The sequence below is a fragment of the Protopterus annectens genome, chromosome 6.part0 (assembly GCF_019279795.1).
Source record: "Protopterus annectens isolate FY-2018-M chromosome 6.part0, PAN1.0, whole genome shotgun sequence".
In the NCBI taxonomy this organism is placed as follows: Eukaryota; Metazoa; Chordata; order Ceratodontiformes; family Protopteridae; genus Protopterus; species Protopterus annectens.
The window spans coordinates 371,010,722-371,031,023 of NC_056737.1; the positions used below are offsets into that span (position 1 = coordinate 371,010,722).

At 38.2% G+C, this 20,302-nt stretch overlaps 1 protein-coding gene across 2 annotated transcripts in view; it reads right to left on the reverse strand.

The window, feature by feature from the left end:
* LOC122804322 (pleckstrin homology domain-containing family H member 1-like) overlaps positions 1–20,302 on the reverse strand; it is a 1,703,720-nt gene that overhangs the window by 437,061 nt on the left and 1,246,357 nt on the right. For both annotated transcript variants that reach the window (XM_044074112.1, XM_044074113.1), the window contains one exon: positions 5,890–6,066. In XM_044074112.1, coding sequence (XP_043930047.1) covers positions 5,890–6,066 — 177 coding nt within the window. The remainder of the gene's footprint in view (positions 1–5,889; positions 6,067–20,302) is intronic.

The following is a 20,302-nucleotide window of genomic DNA, read 5'->3' on the forward strand; positions in this document are numbered from 1 at the left end:
TGATAATGGGTTGAACCTGCAAGAAATCTGAGGTATCTTCTGCAATCTTGTCTGATAGGGACATGCAGGTATGCCTCCTTGAGGTCCAATGTTACCAGCCAAGACTCCTTGCCCAGCATGGGAAGAAGCTGCTGTAATGTGAGCATCTTGAATTTTGGTACCTGTAAATATGTGTTTAGGATGGATAGATCTAAAATAGGTCTCCAATCTTTGTCTTTCCTTGGTACCAGGAATAGTCTGGAATAAAACCCTTGACCTTGTTCTTTTGCAGGCACCTCTTGAATAGCTTTCATGTCCATGAGAGCTGAAATTTGTTTTTGTGCCTCTGCCCTTTGAGTTTGTGGCAGGTTTGGCATGCCTCTCATTTTTGGAAGGGTGTGAAAGTGGAATCTGTAGCCTCTGTCTATAATGTCCAGGATCCATTTGTCTTTTGTGACAATATGCCAATTTTTTGAGAATAATGCCAGTTTTCCGCCTAAAGGTGCTGCCATTAAAGCTTTGCTTGGCAGGTAAAGGGGAAAGTCATTGTGTCTGCTTTCTGAATGACTGTGATCTATCTTCTCCACCTCTTGGGGTTGGTGCTTGCCATTGCCTGGCTCTGAATGATCCTTGAGATTGCCCTCTACCTCTCGGGTGCCTGTATCTGCCTCTTTGAGTTCTGTCTGTGGCTGGAAAGGACCAATTTTTTGAAGGCCAGTTTCTGCTGAAACGTGGAGGTTGTACCTGCAGGAAATCTTTCACTGTTTGCATTGATCTCGCCTTTTCCTCCATTTTCTTTAGTACCTCCTCAGCTTTAACACTAAACAATACATCTTTTTGAAGAAGTGCATCTAGTAATTTAGCTTTGACATGATCTGGTAAGGCTTGTTCTTTGAGCCAAGCATGTCTACGTATGACAGACCCTGTAACAGCAGCTCTACATGAGGCCTCTAAAGCATCAAAACCACACTGCAAGGTATGTTTACCCACTTGCTCTGCACTATGCAACAAATCCTGCAACTCTTTTAAATCTGGTTGCTCAGGTTGTGTCATTTTGCTTTTCAACTCAGATAACAAAAACTGTTGATACTTTAACATATGGAACTGACAGTTTAATGCCCTCATGGTTAAAGTGGCCGAGGTGTACACCTTTTTCCCCCCACCTTTCTAAAGCTCTGGAATCTCTCTGTGAAGGTAATGGGTTTTTAGCAGTTGAGGCCTTAATTCCCTTGGGACCCTGTGAAATAGTTTCTGGGTCAGCAGCATGGCTTTTGTATAGGAACTGGTGTGAATCAGGAACCCGGCAATACCTGTCAGGTTTAACAGGAGCTGGAGGTAAAGAATCTGGGTTGTGGCTGGCTTCTGTGCACACATCATCTAATATATCTAAGACAGGAGGGATAGGCAGAGGCCTATGCTGGGGGAGCAAGAGAAAATCCCTGAGCCTTTTCTTGGAATCTGAGTAATGTTGGCCTTCCCAGTGAAAGTGTTCCCTCAAAGTATGTAGGGTTTCTCCAAAAGAGTAGTCCTCAGGGGGGGAGACTGAGGGAATAGACTCCTCTGCATCAGAGTCTTCAAAAGGAGAATATGTATATTCCTGGTCCTCAGAATGTTCAGAGGTAATAGAGGCTTGATCTGAGGAAGGGTAGTCTTCCTCTAATCTGGGCCTTTTGTCCGAGGGGGGTTGAGAACCCCTGATAAGAGTAATCAAATCCTCAGCCATTTTGAGCATCTGTTTTTTAGGCATGAGGCCTTGAGAGGGTGTCTGTGGTCCTTGTTTTTTTAGTTTTCATGGCTGCTTTAGATTTTGTGAAAGCCTTAATAGAGAAGGAGGAAGGCCTGAAGACACCTTGAGAAATGGCAGGCCTGTCTAAACTCTGGGTTTCCCCGCCAAAAGTGGCGTCGGTATCTGTAGTCGGAATGGGGGCCGAGGAGCCTGCGACCTCGGGCACAGAAGGCACTGGTAATGAAGTGTCATCGGTACTCAGGGGCAGCGTAGGCACCTTGCTGAGAACCGGAGAACCGGTAGTCGGCCTTAGCGTAGTGTCAGTAGAAGTCGCGGACCTCGTATGTCGGTCCTTATCTTTGCATCTTTTACCCAAAACTGGAGTCGGAGTATCCGACGACATAATATAATTAAATTTTTTACCAAAATAGTGATGGGCAAACTCCGCCCGACCCTTAATAGTGTGTTTGTTGAATCTAGCACAAAAACGGCAGGCCGAGACGTCATGGTCTGGGCCTAAGCAAGGAATACAGAAAGAGTGGAAATCCTTATGCGGTATTTGATTCCCACATGAAATGCAATTATTAACTTTGTCTGACATTGGTCTGAGGCAAGAAAAGTTTCCCCAACGGGGTACTTAGCTTTCAAGAAGACTTCAGCTGAAATATTTTCGTAAATCTCAGGAGCTGGCCGACCGGCACTTGTGAACTACTTCTGCTTCGGGCACCTCGCGGCAAGAAAGACTGAAGAAGATGGCGTCGGCTGGCTCTTTTATACCCCTGCCGCACTGATGTCAGGGAAGAAGCGACGACAACTGACGCCAGACCTAGACTTTGGAATTCGGCCGACCGAGGACCCGCCTGACGGCAGGATAACCCATCTGTTATGACTGCAGCTGTATGCACGATGAACATGGAGGAAAAAGTATGGGGTCACCGCAGATTAGAAAAGTTAAAATGGCAGCAACACTCTGAAAAAAATACTACAAAGGGACAGGTTATGGAAAAAATTAGGTGACTCCACAGAATGTGTTCTATCTGCAGAGTAGCTTTGCTGAGACTCAGCGATACAATGACCACAGAAACAGTTGTCTCTAATAACAAGGTTACACACTGTACATAATTCTTTGTCTTCCTGAGGAAGGCTTTATCAAGTACTTCAGTTGTTTTTCCCGTGCCTGTGTCTTCACTAAATTTCTGTGCATGTATTTCCAAACTTGTCCCTAGCTCATCCTGAAAGTGAAAGGATGACTGACAGCTTTTCCCTCACTAAATCAATAAAACGTCTCCAGATTTCCAGCTCATTCCTCCATTGTTCACATGTCCTTCTCTCATTAAATACTGCAGGCCTTTTAAAAGTTCAAATCCAAAACACAGGAACAGCGAGTACAGCAGGTGCAAAGGACAACAAACCCAATACAAAAGCAAAAACGGCCGGCGCCAAATAGTGAAACACAATTACTTACTGTGGCTGCTCCATAATGTAGTGTATAAAAACACTGCAAGAAAACCATCACTTCAGACCGGTTTCAGCATTACCACGCCTTCATCAGTGATCTTAACTGACAAATATGCTAAAACAATATTTGAATACATACACCACTCCCTGTTACTTAATTACAATTGTTCATTAAGTCCGGGTTTGAATAATCCCCCAAGCCTAATGATCCAATTTTTTTCTTTTTTTTCTTTAAAATAGAGTGCCAACCCATTTTGGCCCAGATTAGAGGAAGACTACCCTTCCTCAGATCAAGCCTCTATTACCTCTGAACATTCTGAGGACCAGGAATATACATATTGTACGTAATCAATAACGGTTAATTTAAACTGAGCTGTAGCATGCTGAACAGTTTGTTTATATAGGGAGCTAGACATTCTTTTATTCCTAATATCACTAAGGTGTTCTGAAATCCAAATAAGGAAAGGCCTAGAAGTTTGGCCAACATAAAAAGCAGAACAGGAACAACTAGCTAAATAAACAAGCCAGTCTGTACTGCAATTTCCAAAAAATGTGAGATCATAAACCTTGGACGTATTCGCACTAGTAAAGTGTTTGGACTTCAAAACATGTTTACAAGAGGAACAGTGACCACACGGAGTACAGCCAATTAGCTGTTCTCCGAACAAGCTGGCCTGTTGTTGAACAGCTTAAGTTCTATGTTTATAATGACTGAGATGTGACCCTAATGTCGGTCCTTGATAAAAAGAAAACAAACATCTGGAGCCCAGAATTTCAGAAAGTCTGTCATCAGACCTTAGGACTCCCCAATATCGATCAACAATGTCCCTTAATACATTAGTATTGCATGCAAAAGTTGCAACTAACCGGATCGCAACATCCTCATCCAGACCCCTATGCTTATATGCAAACAAAGCAGATCTATGCTGTTTAGGGGCCCAATCACTGCCAATCTTAATGTTACTGTGTTCGTAACCCCTGTTATGAAACCTACATATAAGGTCCCATTGGAAATGTTGGTATGAGTTATCAGTGGAACATAAACGACTAATTCTAAGAAATTGTGACTTGAGAATGTTTTTAATAACGTGTCTGGGATGAAAGCTGGAGGCATGAAGTATGGTGTTATACTGAGGATGTTTACCAAAGACCTTCATACTTACTGTATGATCAGGTTCCCTGCTAATAGTTACATCCAAAAAAACTAATCTCCAAAGCATGGAAATTTACTGTAAATTCAATGCTCCATTTGTTCTCATTTAAATATTGCATGAATTCTTGAAAATATGTGCTATCTGCCCTCCACACCATCCAGCAATCATCCAGCAAAAAATACTGTAGGAAAGCATTGCCATAACTTAGACTACATACAAAGCACTAAAGAAAGAGCTTCAGTCCTGACCACAAAAGCAGTTCTGAAATTCATTTCCATACTGGCAGGTTCTGCACTTCCAACCAATAGGTATCTGTCAATTGATTGCACCTCCTAATGTGCCCAAGGTGGCTACCCTCTTCAACCCACCATAGGTAAGCATCTGAAAATATACTTCAGTAAAATACAGATACTGCAAAAAGGAAGTCCTTCAAATTGAAATCTTCAGAAAAAACATTGTTCCCCAGCACATTTACTACTGAGCCTCTCGTTACAACAAACAATTAGCTGAGAGAGGCAAAAAAAAGTATTATAGCCAGCCCCCCCTCCAAAAAAACCATGCATTTAAAATTAAAAATAATGTGCCTCAAAATTAATAGAAAACATAACAGACCTAACAGCAGCTGTATGGAATGTCTTTTCTGAACATATCAGAGAATCAAACAGTGGAGAGATGGAAACTACATGGGAGAGGGTCACTTAATCTTCTGGGATGTAGGAAGGAGAGTGGTTAACAGAGAACTACAGCTTATGCATGGGGTACAATAATAAAAAGAATAAAAAGCCCAAGCAGTGAATAAACAAAGACAAATTCCATGATTTAAATGTATAATTCAGTGCAGAGAGGAATGTCCAGAAAACACATTCAGAGAGCAAATGAAAAGAAACATGAGACAAAGAAACTATAACAACCAAAATATGAAATCTGACAAAAGTTGTAATCATCAGTTTATGAAAGTCTTTGTAGGAGTTTTAAGTTACTGCAGTAAGCAATCTATAAAACAACATTTAGGCAAAGAAAAAAGAAAAAAAATAAATGCATTGATGCTTTTAAACTAGATGGTATCAAAAGGTGTGTAGATAAGAGTTTGCACAGTTTCTAAATACTTTTTAAAGGTAAAGGCATAGGAAACTTAGACCCATTTCCTCAATTACAGACTGACACATTATTTTAAACATACCTCTCAACCTCTAAAAAATATGGACAAAGCTATAATGGGGGGACAATGGCCCAAAAATAGGGACATTTTTTTCATATTGCTGTTACAACCTTAGAAAGTTAACAGAATAACAGATTTTGCATTAGCATTAATCTTATGAAGGGAATGAAGTCTGAAACTCTAATATTTGTCATATGTCATTATTTTCTGACTTCAGTCTTCAATTATTTGCCAAAGATTTGCCAAAACATCCCAATTTTATGAGAAACAGACCAAAAATAAGAGGTCAAAATCTGGACATTCTGTGAAAATCTGGACAGTTGAGAGGTATGCTTTTAAACTGTGTGGCATGATAAATGAGCATTTTTACTAGGTCCATTCTATGCCTTCTACACTAACAGTTGAAGTCTCACCTGAATTAAAGAGTAGTTCTGAGGCTGTCGGTGGCTGGTTTGTTTAATAAGCTGACAGTAGATTTCATTCTGCAGTTCTGCGTGTGTTAGACAGACTTGCAAAATACTCTGTGCCAATGACACATGGTAGTCGATGGAGGATGCTTCAACAGACACATTAATGAACAGCTGACATGACTGAAAGGAACAAAATTCATATTATCCAAAACACACAGACAGAGAATTATGATTACCAGTTAAAAAAACTTTTAGAAATTCCAGCACTGGAGAATATAAACTAACGGATATTTGGAGAGTCATATAAAGCCAAGATCTTCAAGATAATTTTTTTTGAAAATAAACAAATGTAACTTTTATAGTTCATTTATTAACTGTAATCTGAATATGAATAAAGTACTTTCAAATAAATCTGCATTCCTGTGAATAGTTTCTGTCACTTAACTAATTTCTATGAACAGGTTTTGTCACTTAAAGTCTACATTATGAAATGTTACGTGTACAACTTATATGGCACTTACATTACCCTGTCACACTACCTGTGTGGCAGGTAGGTTAAAATACCGTATACAGATATAGAAAACGTCATATGCATATATTTGAAAATCCTCTTATCATACTATGACAGTACAAGAGTATAAAATGCATAGACAGAAAACAGATTTGTTTCCAAACTGTTAAAATGTGTACACAAAATTGAGAAAGGGAGAATCACTACATAGCAAACTCAACTGAGCAAAACAATTATTAAGAGCCCCTTAAAAATAGTGAAAGCAATGATTCTTAGGGGCCTGGAGCATGGAACTCTTTACACCCCCTTACATGCAAAAAGTACCTCTGAAATCATTCTAAAGTGGTGGTGGGGAGGTGTCGTTCTTCTCAATTACATCTTAACAAATTGAGATTACAGCAACCTGTACCACTCACAAAAGAAGAATGCAATTCTAGGTAAGATCTTGGACTTAAGTGGAGAACTGACCATATGAAGCTAAAAAGGGCCTAAAGCAGCATATATCTCTGAGGAGAATATTCTGACCATCACTTTAGTTCTGCTTTACAGTTCACTTCATCTGCTTATTTATCATCCTTCTTTGTTTTAATCTAAATCTGCTACAGCAAAGACCTCCTTTTAACTTGAGACGCAATTTGTTAAAGCTGTAAATCATAGCATCAGTGACTATTTCATGGTCTGTTTTCTGAAAACCAAAAAAATTCTGCTTATGTTTTTAGGTGCTGTGCAACAACCCCCCTTACCTTTTACAGATAAACTGCAGGTCATAAAACTTAGGGAAAGGGGGGAGAAAAAAAGACCATGAGAAACTCATTGATTCAATGAGCTGCAGCTACAATGAATCATACAGTTTCTGTCGGACACACTAATGTTCACATATATAACAGTGGACAGACCATTACATTTCACATTCTGGTAAGATTTGTATCCAAGACTTTACTGTTCATACAAATTGACTACCTACAATTGCAATGTGCTAGCAGATACATGGCATTCTGCAGATGTTCAGAAATGCTAAGAACTGTACTGAAAATAAGGTCCAATGCAAAAGTAACTTTCAGACATTTATCCTTCAAGTGCAAATGTACCAAAGCAGGCAGCCGAGGGTCTAATAAACAAGCAAAGGCCACCACAGAATAGTTAACATTTTCAAACCATTACTGATAACCTCTGCTTAACCCCTTTAGAATTTTTGAAGCACAACAAGAAACTGATACAGGCACATAATGGTTAATGTCACCAGTTTGTGGCTGATTCCAAGTGTTGAGTTATTAAATGTTGGCTGCATAGCTCTAATGGACTCAGTAATGGTGCTGCCTTTGTTCTTCGGAGAGCCAGTACTCACATAACAGAAAAAGTTAAATCGAATAAATTATGTTCAAAAACAGAAGTCAGTGACAGAGTAAGGTGTGCAGATAAATGTTATAATCAACATATTAGTTTAAATTACCCATTTATCTACTACTGAAACATAACAGACAGTGTATCTAGTCACTTTTGTTGCCTTTTCCTTCATCTAACCTCACCAGGAGTTTTAGAATACAAGACAGGGGAATAAGAGGTGGGTTTGCTTTGGTGAAAAACTCAGCAGGTTAATTATGCACATGAGTTTGCACAACTTGGCATTCACTTGGTAATCCTTCAGGTACAAATTCCACAACAACATGAATATACCAGTCGCAAAGCAGACTGACAGAATTTTATTAGAAATCCTTCTATCTATGTAAATACATTTTCACTAAAGCATCTTCAGACATTACAAAAATCAAGAACACATACCATGTTTATAATCTTAACTACATCATTAATTAATGATTGATTGTTTTAATTTCCTTTGCTTCGATACTGGTTTGAGTGATATAACATCAAACAAACCCAGATAATTTAAAGCAGCTAATTCAATAATCCATTTCAATTCATTAATCTCTGTTTAATTTACTACACCTCTTCCTATTTACTATTAAAATTCATCAACTGTAGTACCATAAATTTAAAACTATGCAACTCATTTGTTGCTAAAATATGTCTCATTAAAATATTTTTAGATTTTTTTATGTATGTCAAAAACATGATTTGACACTCTCTCTCTCTTAATTCTATGTCCATCTTCCCTACATAAAACACCATATAGGAAGTGCATTTAGCTAAATAAACCAAATGTTTACTCTTACAATCCACATAATGTGTACATTTATATACTTTCCCTGTAACTGGATGTTTAAACACCATCTTCACTAATAAATTTATAAAAAACACAGGTCCAGCACATATCGGTACCCTTTCTAGCAGATAAAATAACATTACTGTTTCTATTATTAAAAAAACACAAACCACCGATCCCAACCAGCACTTGAATCCAACAAAGTTCAAAATGTAAACCACATAAAAGACACAGAAGGATCCAAGGACAGCAAGGAATTCCAATATAATTCTTTCCTTTAATATAAAACGACAGGCACATAAGCGTTTTCATAGCAAAGCTACTTCATCAGATGTATACTAAAACACATACATAGCCATTTATATAATCAATTCAGATCACATGACTGTTTACAATTACTGCTAAAAGGTATATCACATCAATAAAAAAACTACATCCAAAAATAGTTGCATTCCATCTACATCTAAATAGCAGAAACAAATTCATTAAATATAAAATACATACAAATAAAATAAAACATTCCAAAAAATAAATGTTCATTAAAACATTTGTAAAATCTCATGAATACTTGTATTATTTCTTCAAACTTCTAGCTCTAAGCCTTGTTTTGATAGGTACCCTATCATTCAGGCCATGCCCAAAGTCTCCTCTCAGCCTGATTATCCATTTGGATTCCAACTGCTCTGTTAAATTATTAATAACTCCCTTCCTGATGTTATCAAAAATATGTTCTACTACCACAAACTTAAAAGAGTGGGAATTATCTGTACTTAATATGTGCTTGGACAGGGCACTGACAGTACTACCTTTATTAATATGATAGTAATGTTCTTTAACTCTCTCCTTTAGGGTCCTGTCCATTTTCCCTACATAAAATTTGAAACAGATGGAGCAATAAGCCAAATATACAACATGAGCAGTTTCACAAGTGGCATAAACATTAAATTTATACATTTTATTTTGGTCAGGATGGGTATATTCTCCACTACTGCCAATATACTGGCAGCATTTGCAATGTCCACATGGCACAGTACAATGTTTATTCAACAAACTCTTATTCCCTTTAGAGGCACAGAGACGCTGTTTCAAAGAAATATTTTTGTAGACAAATTTACGTTTCTCATTTATAATACTTCTCATAGCTTAATCAGTGGTTAAGATTTTCCAGTGTTTCTCTATGATGTCTCTCTAACATTTAACATCACTGGAATAATGCAGACAGACTTTTAGTTTGTCATTTTCTTCACTACGTACATTCTGCTTAGTATTCCTAATATATTTCTTACCATAGTAAGGTTTAGCTCTGTCACCTCTTAGTTTTGTAACAGTTCTAACACTTTCACTAACATAATTCTCAGTGTAACCCCTAGCAATAAAAGTTTTCTCTAAATATTGAGTTTGCTGAATAAATTCATCATTTTTAACACTAAGTCTAGGAGCCCTGAATACCTGACTATTAACAACACTTTTAAACACATGAGTTGGGTGCATACTTTTTCTGCGTAGAAATTGGTTACAGTAACATGGTTTCCTATATAATTTCATAGTTACACCATTCTCTGCATCCATTATAACACTCACGTCTAAAAAATCCACTGACTGACTCGAAATGATGGAAGAAAATTTCAAATAGGTAGAGGTTTCATTAAGATATTCTGTAAAAACTCTGAAAGACTGTATGGCCCATTTCCAAAGCAGAAAAATATCATCCACAAAGCGTCTATAGAAGACCACCTGTGGACTGAAGGGTCCTGCAAACACATGATCTTGTTCCCATGTCACTAATACAGCATTGGCGTAGCTATGGGCACAAGATATGCCCATACCTACGCCATGCTTCTGCCAATATATGCAATCATTAAATACAAATAAGTTGTTTTGTAAAACACATTCTAACAGAACAGTCACTAATTCTACTTCCTTGTCAGAAAATTTACTATACTTCTGTAAGAAACATTTCAATTTCCGTATACCATCATCATTAGGAATCGCAGTAAATAATGATGAAATGTCTAATGTAGCCAGTAATAAATCTTCAGTGATAGATAAAGTTTCAATACATGAAAATAAATCACTTAAAAAGTTTTGAGTGTCTCTTAACACATGAAATTTCATTCAAAATGGGTCTAAACTTCTTCTCTATGTATATGGAAGCTGGTTCTGTGCACCAGTTGTTTCCTGCAACTATAGGATGTAGTGGAGAGTGTAACATATCCTTATGTACTTTGGGCAGGCCTTGAATGATGGGTAACAATGGATTCAAGACAATAAAGAAAAACAATAATTTACTATCAATCAATCCAGTATGAAACAAATTCCTCAATGCATTATGTACATTAACTATCATTACTTCAACTTTTCTTTGTGATATTTTCATATAAAACTGATTGTTAGATAACACTTCAATCGTATCACTGTTATATCTAGTTACATCAAATAAAACTATAGGGCCACTTTTGTCAGCTGGTTGAATAATTAAATTTCTATTATCTTGTAATTTCCTTAATGCCATATATTCATTTTTAGTTAGATTAAAATGCATATTATGTTTATTACCAGTTTTATCTAAATTATCTTTTTGTAATTTATAAAAATCTTCTAAACATAATTTTTCAAAAGTTGTAACTAAGGAATTAGCATTAGGTAAGTATGTACTGGGTTTCCTAAACTCACAAATATTACTTCTAAAACATTCATTGTCTTTGAAATTCAATTTCAGCAATAAATTTCTGATACAATTTTAAGTCTAAAACAGCTTCAGTAAAATTTAATTTCTATGCAGGAATGAACGACAAACCTTTAGTTAGAAGAGAAATGTCATCATCAGTTAATGTGTGAGTAGAAAGGTTCAGAATTAGTCCTTCTGTTTGTTCCAAAACTTCTTTAAGGTCGGCGTACCATTTGCCTCTCCTTCTATCTTCCTTTTCATCCGATTCCAGCTCCGTGACTGTGACCTCTGCTGATAGAACATTCTGTTCCTTTATTGGAAGTGGGAATGGTAGTTGGCCTAAAAAAGAAGAAGGAACAGCCGACTTGCCATTAGCAAGATGATTCATTGAACTAATTTCCTTTGTTGTTGCAACAACAGGTTCCTGCTCATCTGGATGATGGATTTGAGCTGTTACTTGAAACGTTTTCTTCCTTGCTCCTAACCCAGACATTGGAACTTCCTTCTATCTAAACATTTCAGAAACTATGTTGTCATCATGACGTCGCTCACGGGGACCAATCAGATCATCAGGAGGGCTCACAGCGTTGTTTTGAATGACAGATTGCTCACTACAACTAGTGATGAACGTATTAGGCAAACGATCATTGAAAATGCTAACGTCAGTTGATTTAACATCATTATTGGCCATTTGTCCATTATATCGTGGCCAAGTGAACACATTAGCAGCAGCAAAGTCAGCACGATCTCTGACTAACTTCTTCTACTTCATTTTACAAAGTCTGCGCTCATATACAGTTACTGAATCAGTGACTTCTGTTAAGTATTTCTCAACAATATTTCCATCAAAGTGAGATAATAACTCATCATATTGCTTCATGATATCAGTAGTTAGCAATTCAATTTCAGATGTCGCATATTTAATTAACAGTTGCATATATTTGTAACTGCATTCCAAGTTCACCTGTTGCCATTCAGAATGGTGCAAAATAGTCAAGTACTAATTAATAAGTTCTTGACTTTTTTGCACTATTCTGAGAATCCTTTGTTGGACAGTAACCATGAGGTTAGTAGTGATGGCACTAGTGCTACAATTGATACAGTGCTTTTGAAAACTAAGATACATGCCATAGAAAATAATATATTTAAATTGAAGAGGCAGCAATATTAAAACTTTCATTTGAAAGTATGCCTAAAACAAAAAAATAGTGCCTCGTGGGCTCAGAGTTCTGGTTATGCCCACACAAGGAAGTAATCTACCTGATTTATTAGCCGAATGGCAACAGGTGAACTTGGAATGCAGTTTTCCCCCCAAAGGAGCTGCCAGAAGATAAGTGCTTGGTGCTGGCAGGGGAAAGTCATTGAGACTGTTTCCTGTATGGCTGTGATTTTTCTTCTCCACTTTTGGAGGTTGAAGCACCCCATTGTTTAGGCCTGTATGAGCCTTGGGGCTGTGATCTGCCTCTGGGACATCTGTATCTACCTCTTTGTGATCTGTCTGACACTGGAAAGGACCAATTCTTTGCAGGCCAGTTCCTGCTAAATCTGGAAGGCTGTACCTGTAAGAAATCCTTGACTGTTTGCATAGATTTAGCTTTGTCCTCTATTTTCTTCAAAACCTCTTCTGCGTTAACATCAAACAAGGTATCATGTTGTAATGGAGCATCTAATAATTTTGCTTTAACATGATCGGACAGATTCTGTTCTTTTAACCAAGCATGTCTCCTAATGATAGAACCTGTAACAGCGGCCCTGCAAGAGGCCTCTAGAGAATCAAAACCACATTGCAAAGTATGCTTTCCCACTTGTTCTGCTGCATGCAATAAATCCTGCATTTCTTTGTTTTCCGCACATTCTGAATTTGTCAACATTTTTTGTTTAAGCAGTGACATTAGATATTGCTGATATTTAAGCATATGAAATTGACAATTTAAAGCTCTTACAGCCAAGTTAGCAGAAGTATAAATCTTTATTCCCCATCTGTCCAGGGCCCTTGAATCCCTATCAGAGGGTATAGGGGTTTTTGCAGTGGACGCCTTGACCCCTTTGGACCTTGTGAGATTGTTTCTGGGTCTGCAGCAGGGTTTTTATAAAGAAATTTATGTGAATCAGGAACCCTGTAGTATCTGCCTGGCTTAACAGAAGCTGGTGGCAAAGAGTCAGGAGACAGTCCGGACTCTGTAAATACATCATCTACAAAGTCTAAAACAGGAGGAATAGCAAGGGGCCTGTGCTGAGGTAATAAAAGGAAATCTCTGAGCCTTTTCTTGGATTCTGAGTAATCTTGGCTCTCCCAATGGAAATGTTCCCTCATAGTATGCAGGGTTTCCCCAAATGAATAATCCTCAGGAGGAGAGGCTGAAGGGATACATTCTTCAGCATCAAAATCCTCATAAGTAGGAAGAGAATATTCCTGGTCAGAAGAGGAATCAGAGGAAATGGAAACCTGATCTGAATATGCATATTCTATCTCTTGTCTAGGCCTCTTATCAGGTGGGGGATGAGAACCCCTGATCAAAGTAATTAGGTCTTCGGCCATTTTAAGCATCTGTTTTTTAAGCATGGAGGCCTGTCCAGGAGAATGCTGTACTTGTTTCTTTGTCTTTAAAGCTGCTTTAGTCTTTGCCTTTGAAGCTGAAGTTGGTTTTGCATATAACTGTGTAGGCCTGAAAACACCCTCAGAAGCCGATGGCTGCTCAGCGGCTCCGGACCCATCTGAGGGAATGGTTTTCGAGTGTCCAATATCTTGAGTTTTCAGCTGCCTAGTCGGCTCCATGTGGGAGTCGGAAGCGGCCTGTGGCTCTGAGATAGCGGGTGTCAGGGGCTGCGAAAGCGCCTCACTGAGAACCGGCAAACCGGCGACAGGCCTAGCGGAAGCCTTGTCGTCGGTTTTGGACCTCGGATGCCTGTCTTTTTCTTTGTGCTTTTTATAAACTCCAGTAGTCGGTTGTTCCGATGGCATTATATAGTTAAATCTTCTGCCAAAATAATGAAATGCAAAATCGTGCCGACGCTTAATAGTGCGTTGGTTAAATCTAGCACAAAACCGACAACTAGCAATGTCGTGGTCAGGGCCTAGGCAAGGAATACAGTAAGAATGAAAATCCTTATGAGGTATTTGCTTCCCACAAGAAATACAATTATTAACTTTTTCTGACATCGGTCTGGAGCAAGAAAAAAGTTTCCCCAACGGAGTACTTAGCTTTAATGAAGACTTTTGATCTGAAATTCGAATTTGAAAATCTCAGGAGTCGGCCGACCGGCACTTGCGAACTGCTTTTACTTTGGGCACCGCGCAGTAAGAAAGACTGAAGAAAATGGCGTTGGCTGCATCTTTTATACCCCTGGCGCACTGACGTCAGGGAGGAGGTGACAGCAACCGACGCCAGACCTAGACTTTGGAACTCAGGCCGACTGCGGGTAGCCTGCCAGCAGGGATAACCCAATTGTAATGACTGCAACACTGAAACACGATGAACATCTTTAAGTACTAAACTACAGCTGTTCAATCTAAATATTTTTTATAACTAACTTGACAGTAACAGACATGACATTTGGATGCCTCTGTTGATAGCTATATTCTTGGTAAGAAAATCATACCTGAATACTATTGTAAATCACTAAATGCGACACAAAACAGGCATTTTCAATCATCATTTGCACTCAAACATGTTAAAAGCTAATATGCCATTAGGCATCCTTGCTAATGAAATGGAATGAGGATTGACATGCTAAACACGTCCTTACCACCTGATGGCAGTGATGAGATACTGCTGAAAACAAACCTCAAAACTGTAACCTACTCTGAACCATCCAAGCTGTGTTTAGCCTGGTATTCTATCAAAACACTCACTTCCTTTTTAGTAAACTTAGCATGTTCCAAAATGCAGACAAAATACACAAAATGGCAGAAAACAGCATAAAAAGGTAAACTTAATTTTATATATTTACAAGCATCTATCCTGAGGAATGCTATTAACCACTGCTACATTTTTTTTGAGAGTAGGCAGGCATACGAAGTGAAGAAAAACTAGCTTGTCAGGTGATCACAGTACTTCTGTCGACAAACTAGGATACATATCAAGAGAAAAAAATAATACAATTACTACAGTAGAACAGTCTAAAATGTTAAATTAAGAAGTGCATAAATCTTGACACCCACCACATAACCATTTGATTATGCTCACTTTTTGCAATCTACCATAGCCTATACAACGTAAGGCTTTCCAACAATTTACTCCCTCACCAGTGAAGAAAGAACAAGAACCTTCAACCCCTGATCTATACCCTTCTACCCTCTTATGGAGCAACCTTTCACTTCTCTAAAATTTCAGTAAAACAAAGTCCCTACTTCTCAAACTCAGCAATTCAGGATCTAAACTCAGCAGTCTTCATCCCATTTTCCTAAAGTCTGCAGTTGAAAAAAAATCACTAAACCCATTACTCATATCTTTAACCTCTCTCTCAGCATAAGCACTGTCCCAGCAGCATTCAAGCATGCAGTTATAATCCCTCTACCTAAAGTCACTTCTAATGGGCGGAAAGATTATACACCTATTCTATCCTGTACCCTATTACCCTACATACTTGAAAAACATTTATACAATACACGTGACGACTTAAGCACTATAACAGCTATGGCCTGTTACGGGATGCACAGCATGGCTTTCAGAATGTCTTCAGGACCTTCACTGCCCTGCATACCTCTCAACTGTCCAGATTTTTGCCTCATATCATTGGTCTGTTTCTCATAACATTTGTGCTTTCTGGCAAATCACTGAGGCTTGAAGTCACTAAATAATAATGTTTGTTTGTCTTTTCGGCTTTTCCCAGTTAGGGGTCGCACAGCAAAACTCCAGTCCGCTAATGATTGGCAGTAGATTTTTATGGTGCCGAGTTGCCAGCCTGATGCCTAACCACGCCCATTCACGCATGTCTTTTGAACGCCACTCGACCGCAGGGAGGACTAAAAATTAATAAAACACATTTGAGTTTCAGACTTTAAATCTTTCGGAAAATGCATTCTAGCAACTTAAGTTTTTAAGAACAATATTCAAAATCTGTCTCTATTTTTTGGACATTTGTCCCACCACTACTTTATGCTTTGTTCATTCCTCCAATTAGAGGTTGAGAGGTATGCTGCTCTGTTAATGACCATGGATACCATTATTACAACCTGAATGTAGGCTATATTACTGCAGGTCTCTTTTGATATGACAAGGGCTTTTGAAATGGTCAGCCGTACCCTTTCGCCTCAACAAACTCAAAAGACTTAACTTTGGAGATGCACTTCACAAATATTTAAAAGGCAGAACATTCCAAGTCCATAGGAAATGTCTCATCATCTACTGCTGGTAAACTTACTACAGGTGTATCACAAGCATCTGTGCTAGGTCCTCTTCTCTCTTTCTTTGTTATGATCTCCCTCTAGAATTAACAAATCTTAAATTAATAATGTATGCAGATGACAAGCTGCTCCTGCAATCCAGTACTAGCCACTCTGACCTGCAACCCAAGTAACAGGACAATTTCACTCACCACTATTAACAAACTACTAATTAACTCTAAGAAAATCAATGTTATTGTCTTTGTCTCAGCCAAAAAATAACCCACTATTCTTCCAATCCTCTTTATAGATCTTAATGGGAACACAATACTTAATGTCACTGAGCAAAAGTACCTAGGCCTAATACTTGACCCTACCCTTTCCTTTACCACATACACACACATATTCTGTTACTAGCAAACTCCTTGCCCAATTAAACCTATTTTACAAGAACAGTCACCTCCTTTCACCTGCTGTTCAAAGGGTCATTGCTAAAAATATTTTAATACACAAACCTGAAAATGGCCTTCCTTTTCTTGTCATGCTTTCAGTCCACAATACTCAAAAAATTCAGACTGCAGAGAATAAAATCTGCAGATTCATTCTATTAGCAGATCCCTAGATAAACAATTACAATTTGTTAAAAGATTCCAAATGACTTTCAATGCCTCATAGGGCCACTTTTCTTCTAAGTACTCTGATTTACAATGCTGCTAAAACAGTCATTGTTCCCCTTTAAGAGTAAAGCTGCCTTTACAAGAAAACCATTACATACTTAGAAGTACACAGGACAACAATTTCAAGTACACTGTCCACTTAAAACTGCTTTAGGCAAGACAGCCTTCTTATAGGTTGGGACCTCAAACTTGGAACCACTTGCCTACAGATATCAAAAATGTAGAAACCATTAAAAGCTTTAAAGTAGCACTTAAAGAGCACCTCTTACTGAATCTACCAGTAACTGCTATCATGACAGTGGTCAGGTAAGTACCATCCTATATCATGAACAACAGAACACATTTAATTTTTCTTACTCTCAGTGTGGCATCTTATATGCAAATATTTCACGTCTGTAGGAGTTTATGTATTATATTTATGACTGCACTGTATTTTATGCATATCTTAGCTTGCATCTGAGATATGTTTTTTTTTTTTCCTTAATGCACTCTGACTAGATCTTTTAATGCTACCCTATCTGCTTTCAATCTGTCATGAATTTTGTTATATATTCATTTTCTAAATAGCACTGTTGATGGCCAGCCCTACGTATAGGCTAACTAGCCAATTGCCTAGGGCACCTTCTTGTAGGGGTGCTTTTTTTAAATTAATCTGGCAGCAACAATATTTATCTGGCTTCATGACTTGTGCTGAGCAACTTGACTGAATACTTTAACCTGTGTGGCAACTTGTTTGTGTGGGCTGTGGAGCAAGTTATTACTGTTTTTTTGTTTGTTTGTTTTGTTTTGATTTTTGACAATATTGTTGGCAGTGATGAACCACATACTTTTTACAATATTTCTCTGGCTTTTTGATATTTATGTGGACAGTGGAACATTCCAGTTTTTTGACCTGATTTAACCTTACACAGAATGCCCCTATTTTTGGAGGTAGATTACATGACCAACATGCTAACGGCAACAAAAAAGAAAGAAGGAATACATTTTACATTTCCTTTTAGTGAAGCAAAAATAATTGACCCTAAGTGGTAGAATTTTCCAATACAGTTCACCAAAGTCTATGCATTTTACATTGCCTCTTTGATAATGTGCTTATCTTTTTTCATCATCTCTGCCACCCTGTTTTTTAAACATGCATTTCTGAGCAGTATCTCACATTCCTACTAATACAGGGAACAGTTATGTGCTATTTAGTATTCAAATTTAATGCTGATTAGCTGTCCAGATTTCTAGCTGGATGTACCTACATTCCAAGCGTCTTAATCCTATTTTCAATGTCTGTAGATTGAGAGGTATGTTGTGGAGGTGAATTATATAGCCATCAGATGTCATGGCTATAACTGCTTGGTGGGGGTTGTGATTGGATGAACCCTGCTATCATTTGCTCAGTTTAAACAGTCATTATATGGCTTTGTAGGACTAGCGTGCACTTGTGAGAAGTAAGATGGGCTACTTAAATGGAACCTGATATGCATAGACAGATTATGCATAACTACTATCCTAGCTTCTGTACAGGAAAATTAATAACTCCCTGCTGCTGTTTGCATGTTTTTTTTTTGGTTTGCATGACTAATGTGATTATGTGAACAATGTTCCATATTTTAATGTATGGCAACTGTTTGCTTGGAACAAAGGTGAAATGCATTACATGGTCATCTTCTTATCACAATCAGATGTCTGAATTGTACAATGACTTGGCCATAACTGCTTGGTGGCGGTTGCCTGGATGAAAGTGACTGTTGTCATCTGATATCTCAAAAAATGGGATAAATGTATCACATAATGCCAATACATTCAGAATGTCTGGAGGCTGGCGGACTCCACACACCAAGGCTGTATAAGTGGATTTTGACATGAGCTTTGTAATCTCCTCTACCCTGAAACTACCTAATCTGAAACCATCCCTGCTCATAGGCATACACAGAAGGTTTGTGTGTGGGGGGGATTAGGGAAAACGTAATTATTTCTTTAACATTCATCCCAAACCTCTAAGGTCATTATATCTTGTGTTGGGCTCGGCACCCTGAGGTCATCATTTCTATTACTTTTCTCACAAACCTCTGAGAGGTGCATGGATAGTCACTACAACTTACATGGAGTACTGTACTGTTTCTAGAAATAACAAATTCAAAACAAGGAAATCATTTTTGTTGGTTTTCCATTTTCCTCACAACCAAGTGTCTGATGCACATATAAGTCGCTATCTTTTGGAGGACAGTAAATAAGCACTGTGTGTGTGTGTGTGTGTGTGTGTGTGTGTGTGTGTGTGTGTGTGTGTGTATATATATATATATATATACATATCTATCTGAAAGCAAATATGTTACGTTTTATTTCCTTTTTCAGTTTAGTCTCAGTCAGTCTTGCTTCAATAAGACATGTTGGATGAAAGAATAGCTGGAGGAAAAAAAATGAAGCGTAAGACGCACAAACTAATCTGGGGTGTGAGGGGCAGTGGGGCTGAGCACCATGGAGCCTTTCTTCCTATGGCGCCAGTTTACCTAAGACCATGCCCGAAAACTGTGATGTATTTTCTGCTCCTTGAGTTCGGGTTGTGGCTGAAAAGGGTCAACAGACTACTCCACTTACCTGGTGAACAAATAGTTAATATATATATATAAATAACATGGAGAAAGGCTAGTCTAATGATGTCACATTAGTGTTAATGTCAGCTCAGAAACAGAGATCAAGTTACTCATGCTCAAACATGACTAGTAAAATGAAACTGGAAAAGCTGGATTACTATTTGTAAATAGCGTGCTACAACTTCATGACATGCATAAAGATGTGCAGACAAATAATTATTCATTATGAAAATGAGAAATGCTATTACATGCCACCTACGCAACAAGGTTGTTGTCTAGAAACCATAAGCAGTGTTTAACTGCGGTGGTGGTGCTGCGGTAGTGTTGTCGCCTCATAGCAAGATGTCCCATTCGATTCTCAGCTAGAGCGTCTTCTGTGTGGAGGCATACGTGAATGGGGCATGCCTTTGTTGAAGGTTGTGCGTCAGGGCTGGTAACCCGGTACGTAAAAATCCACTACCAATCATTAGCGGACCGGAGTTCCGCTG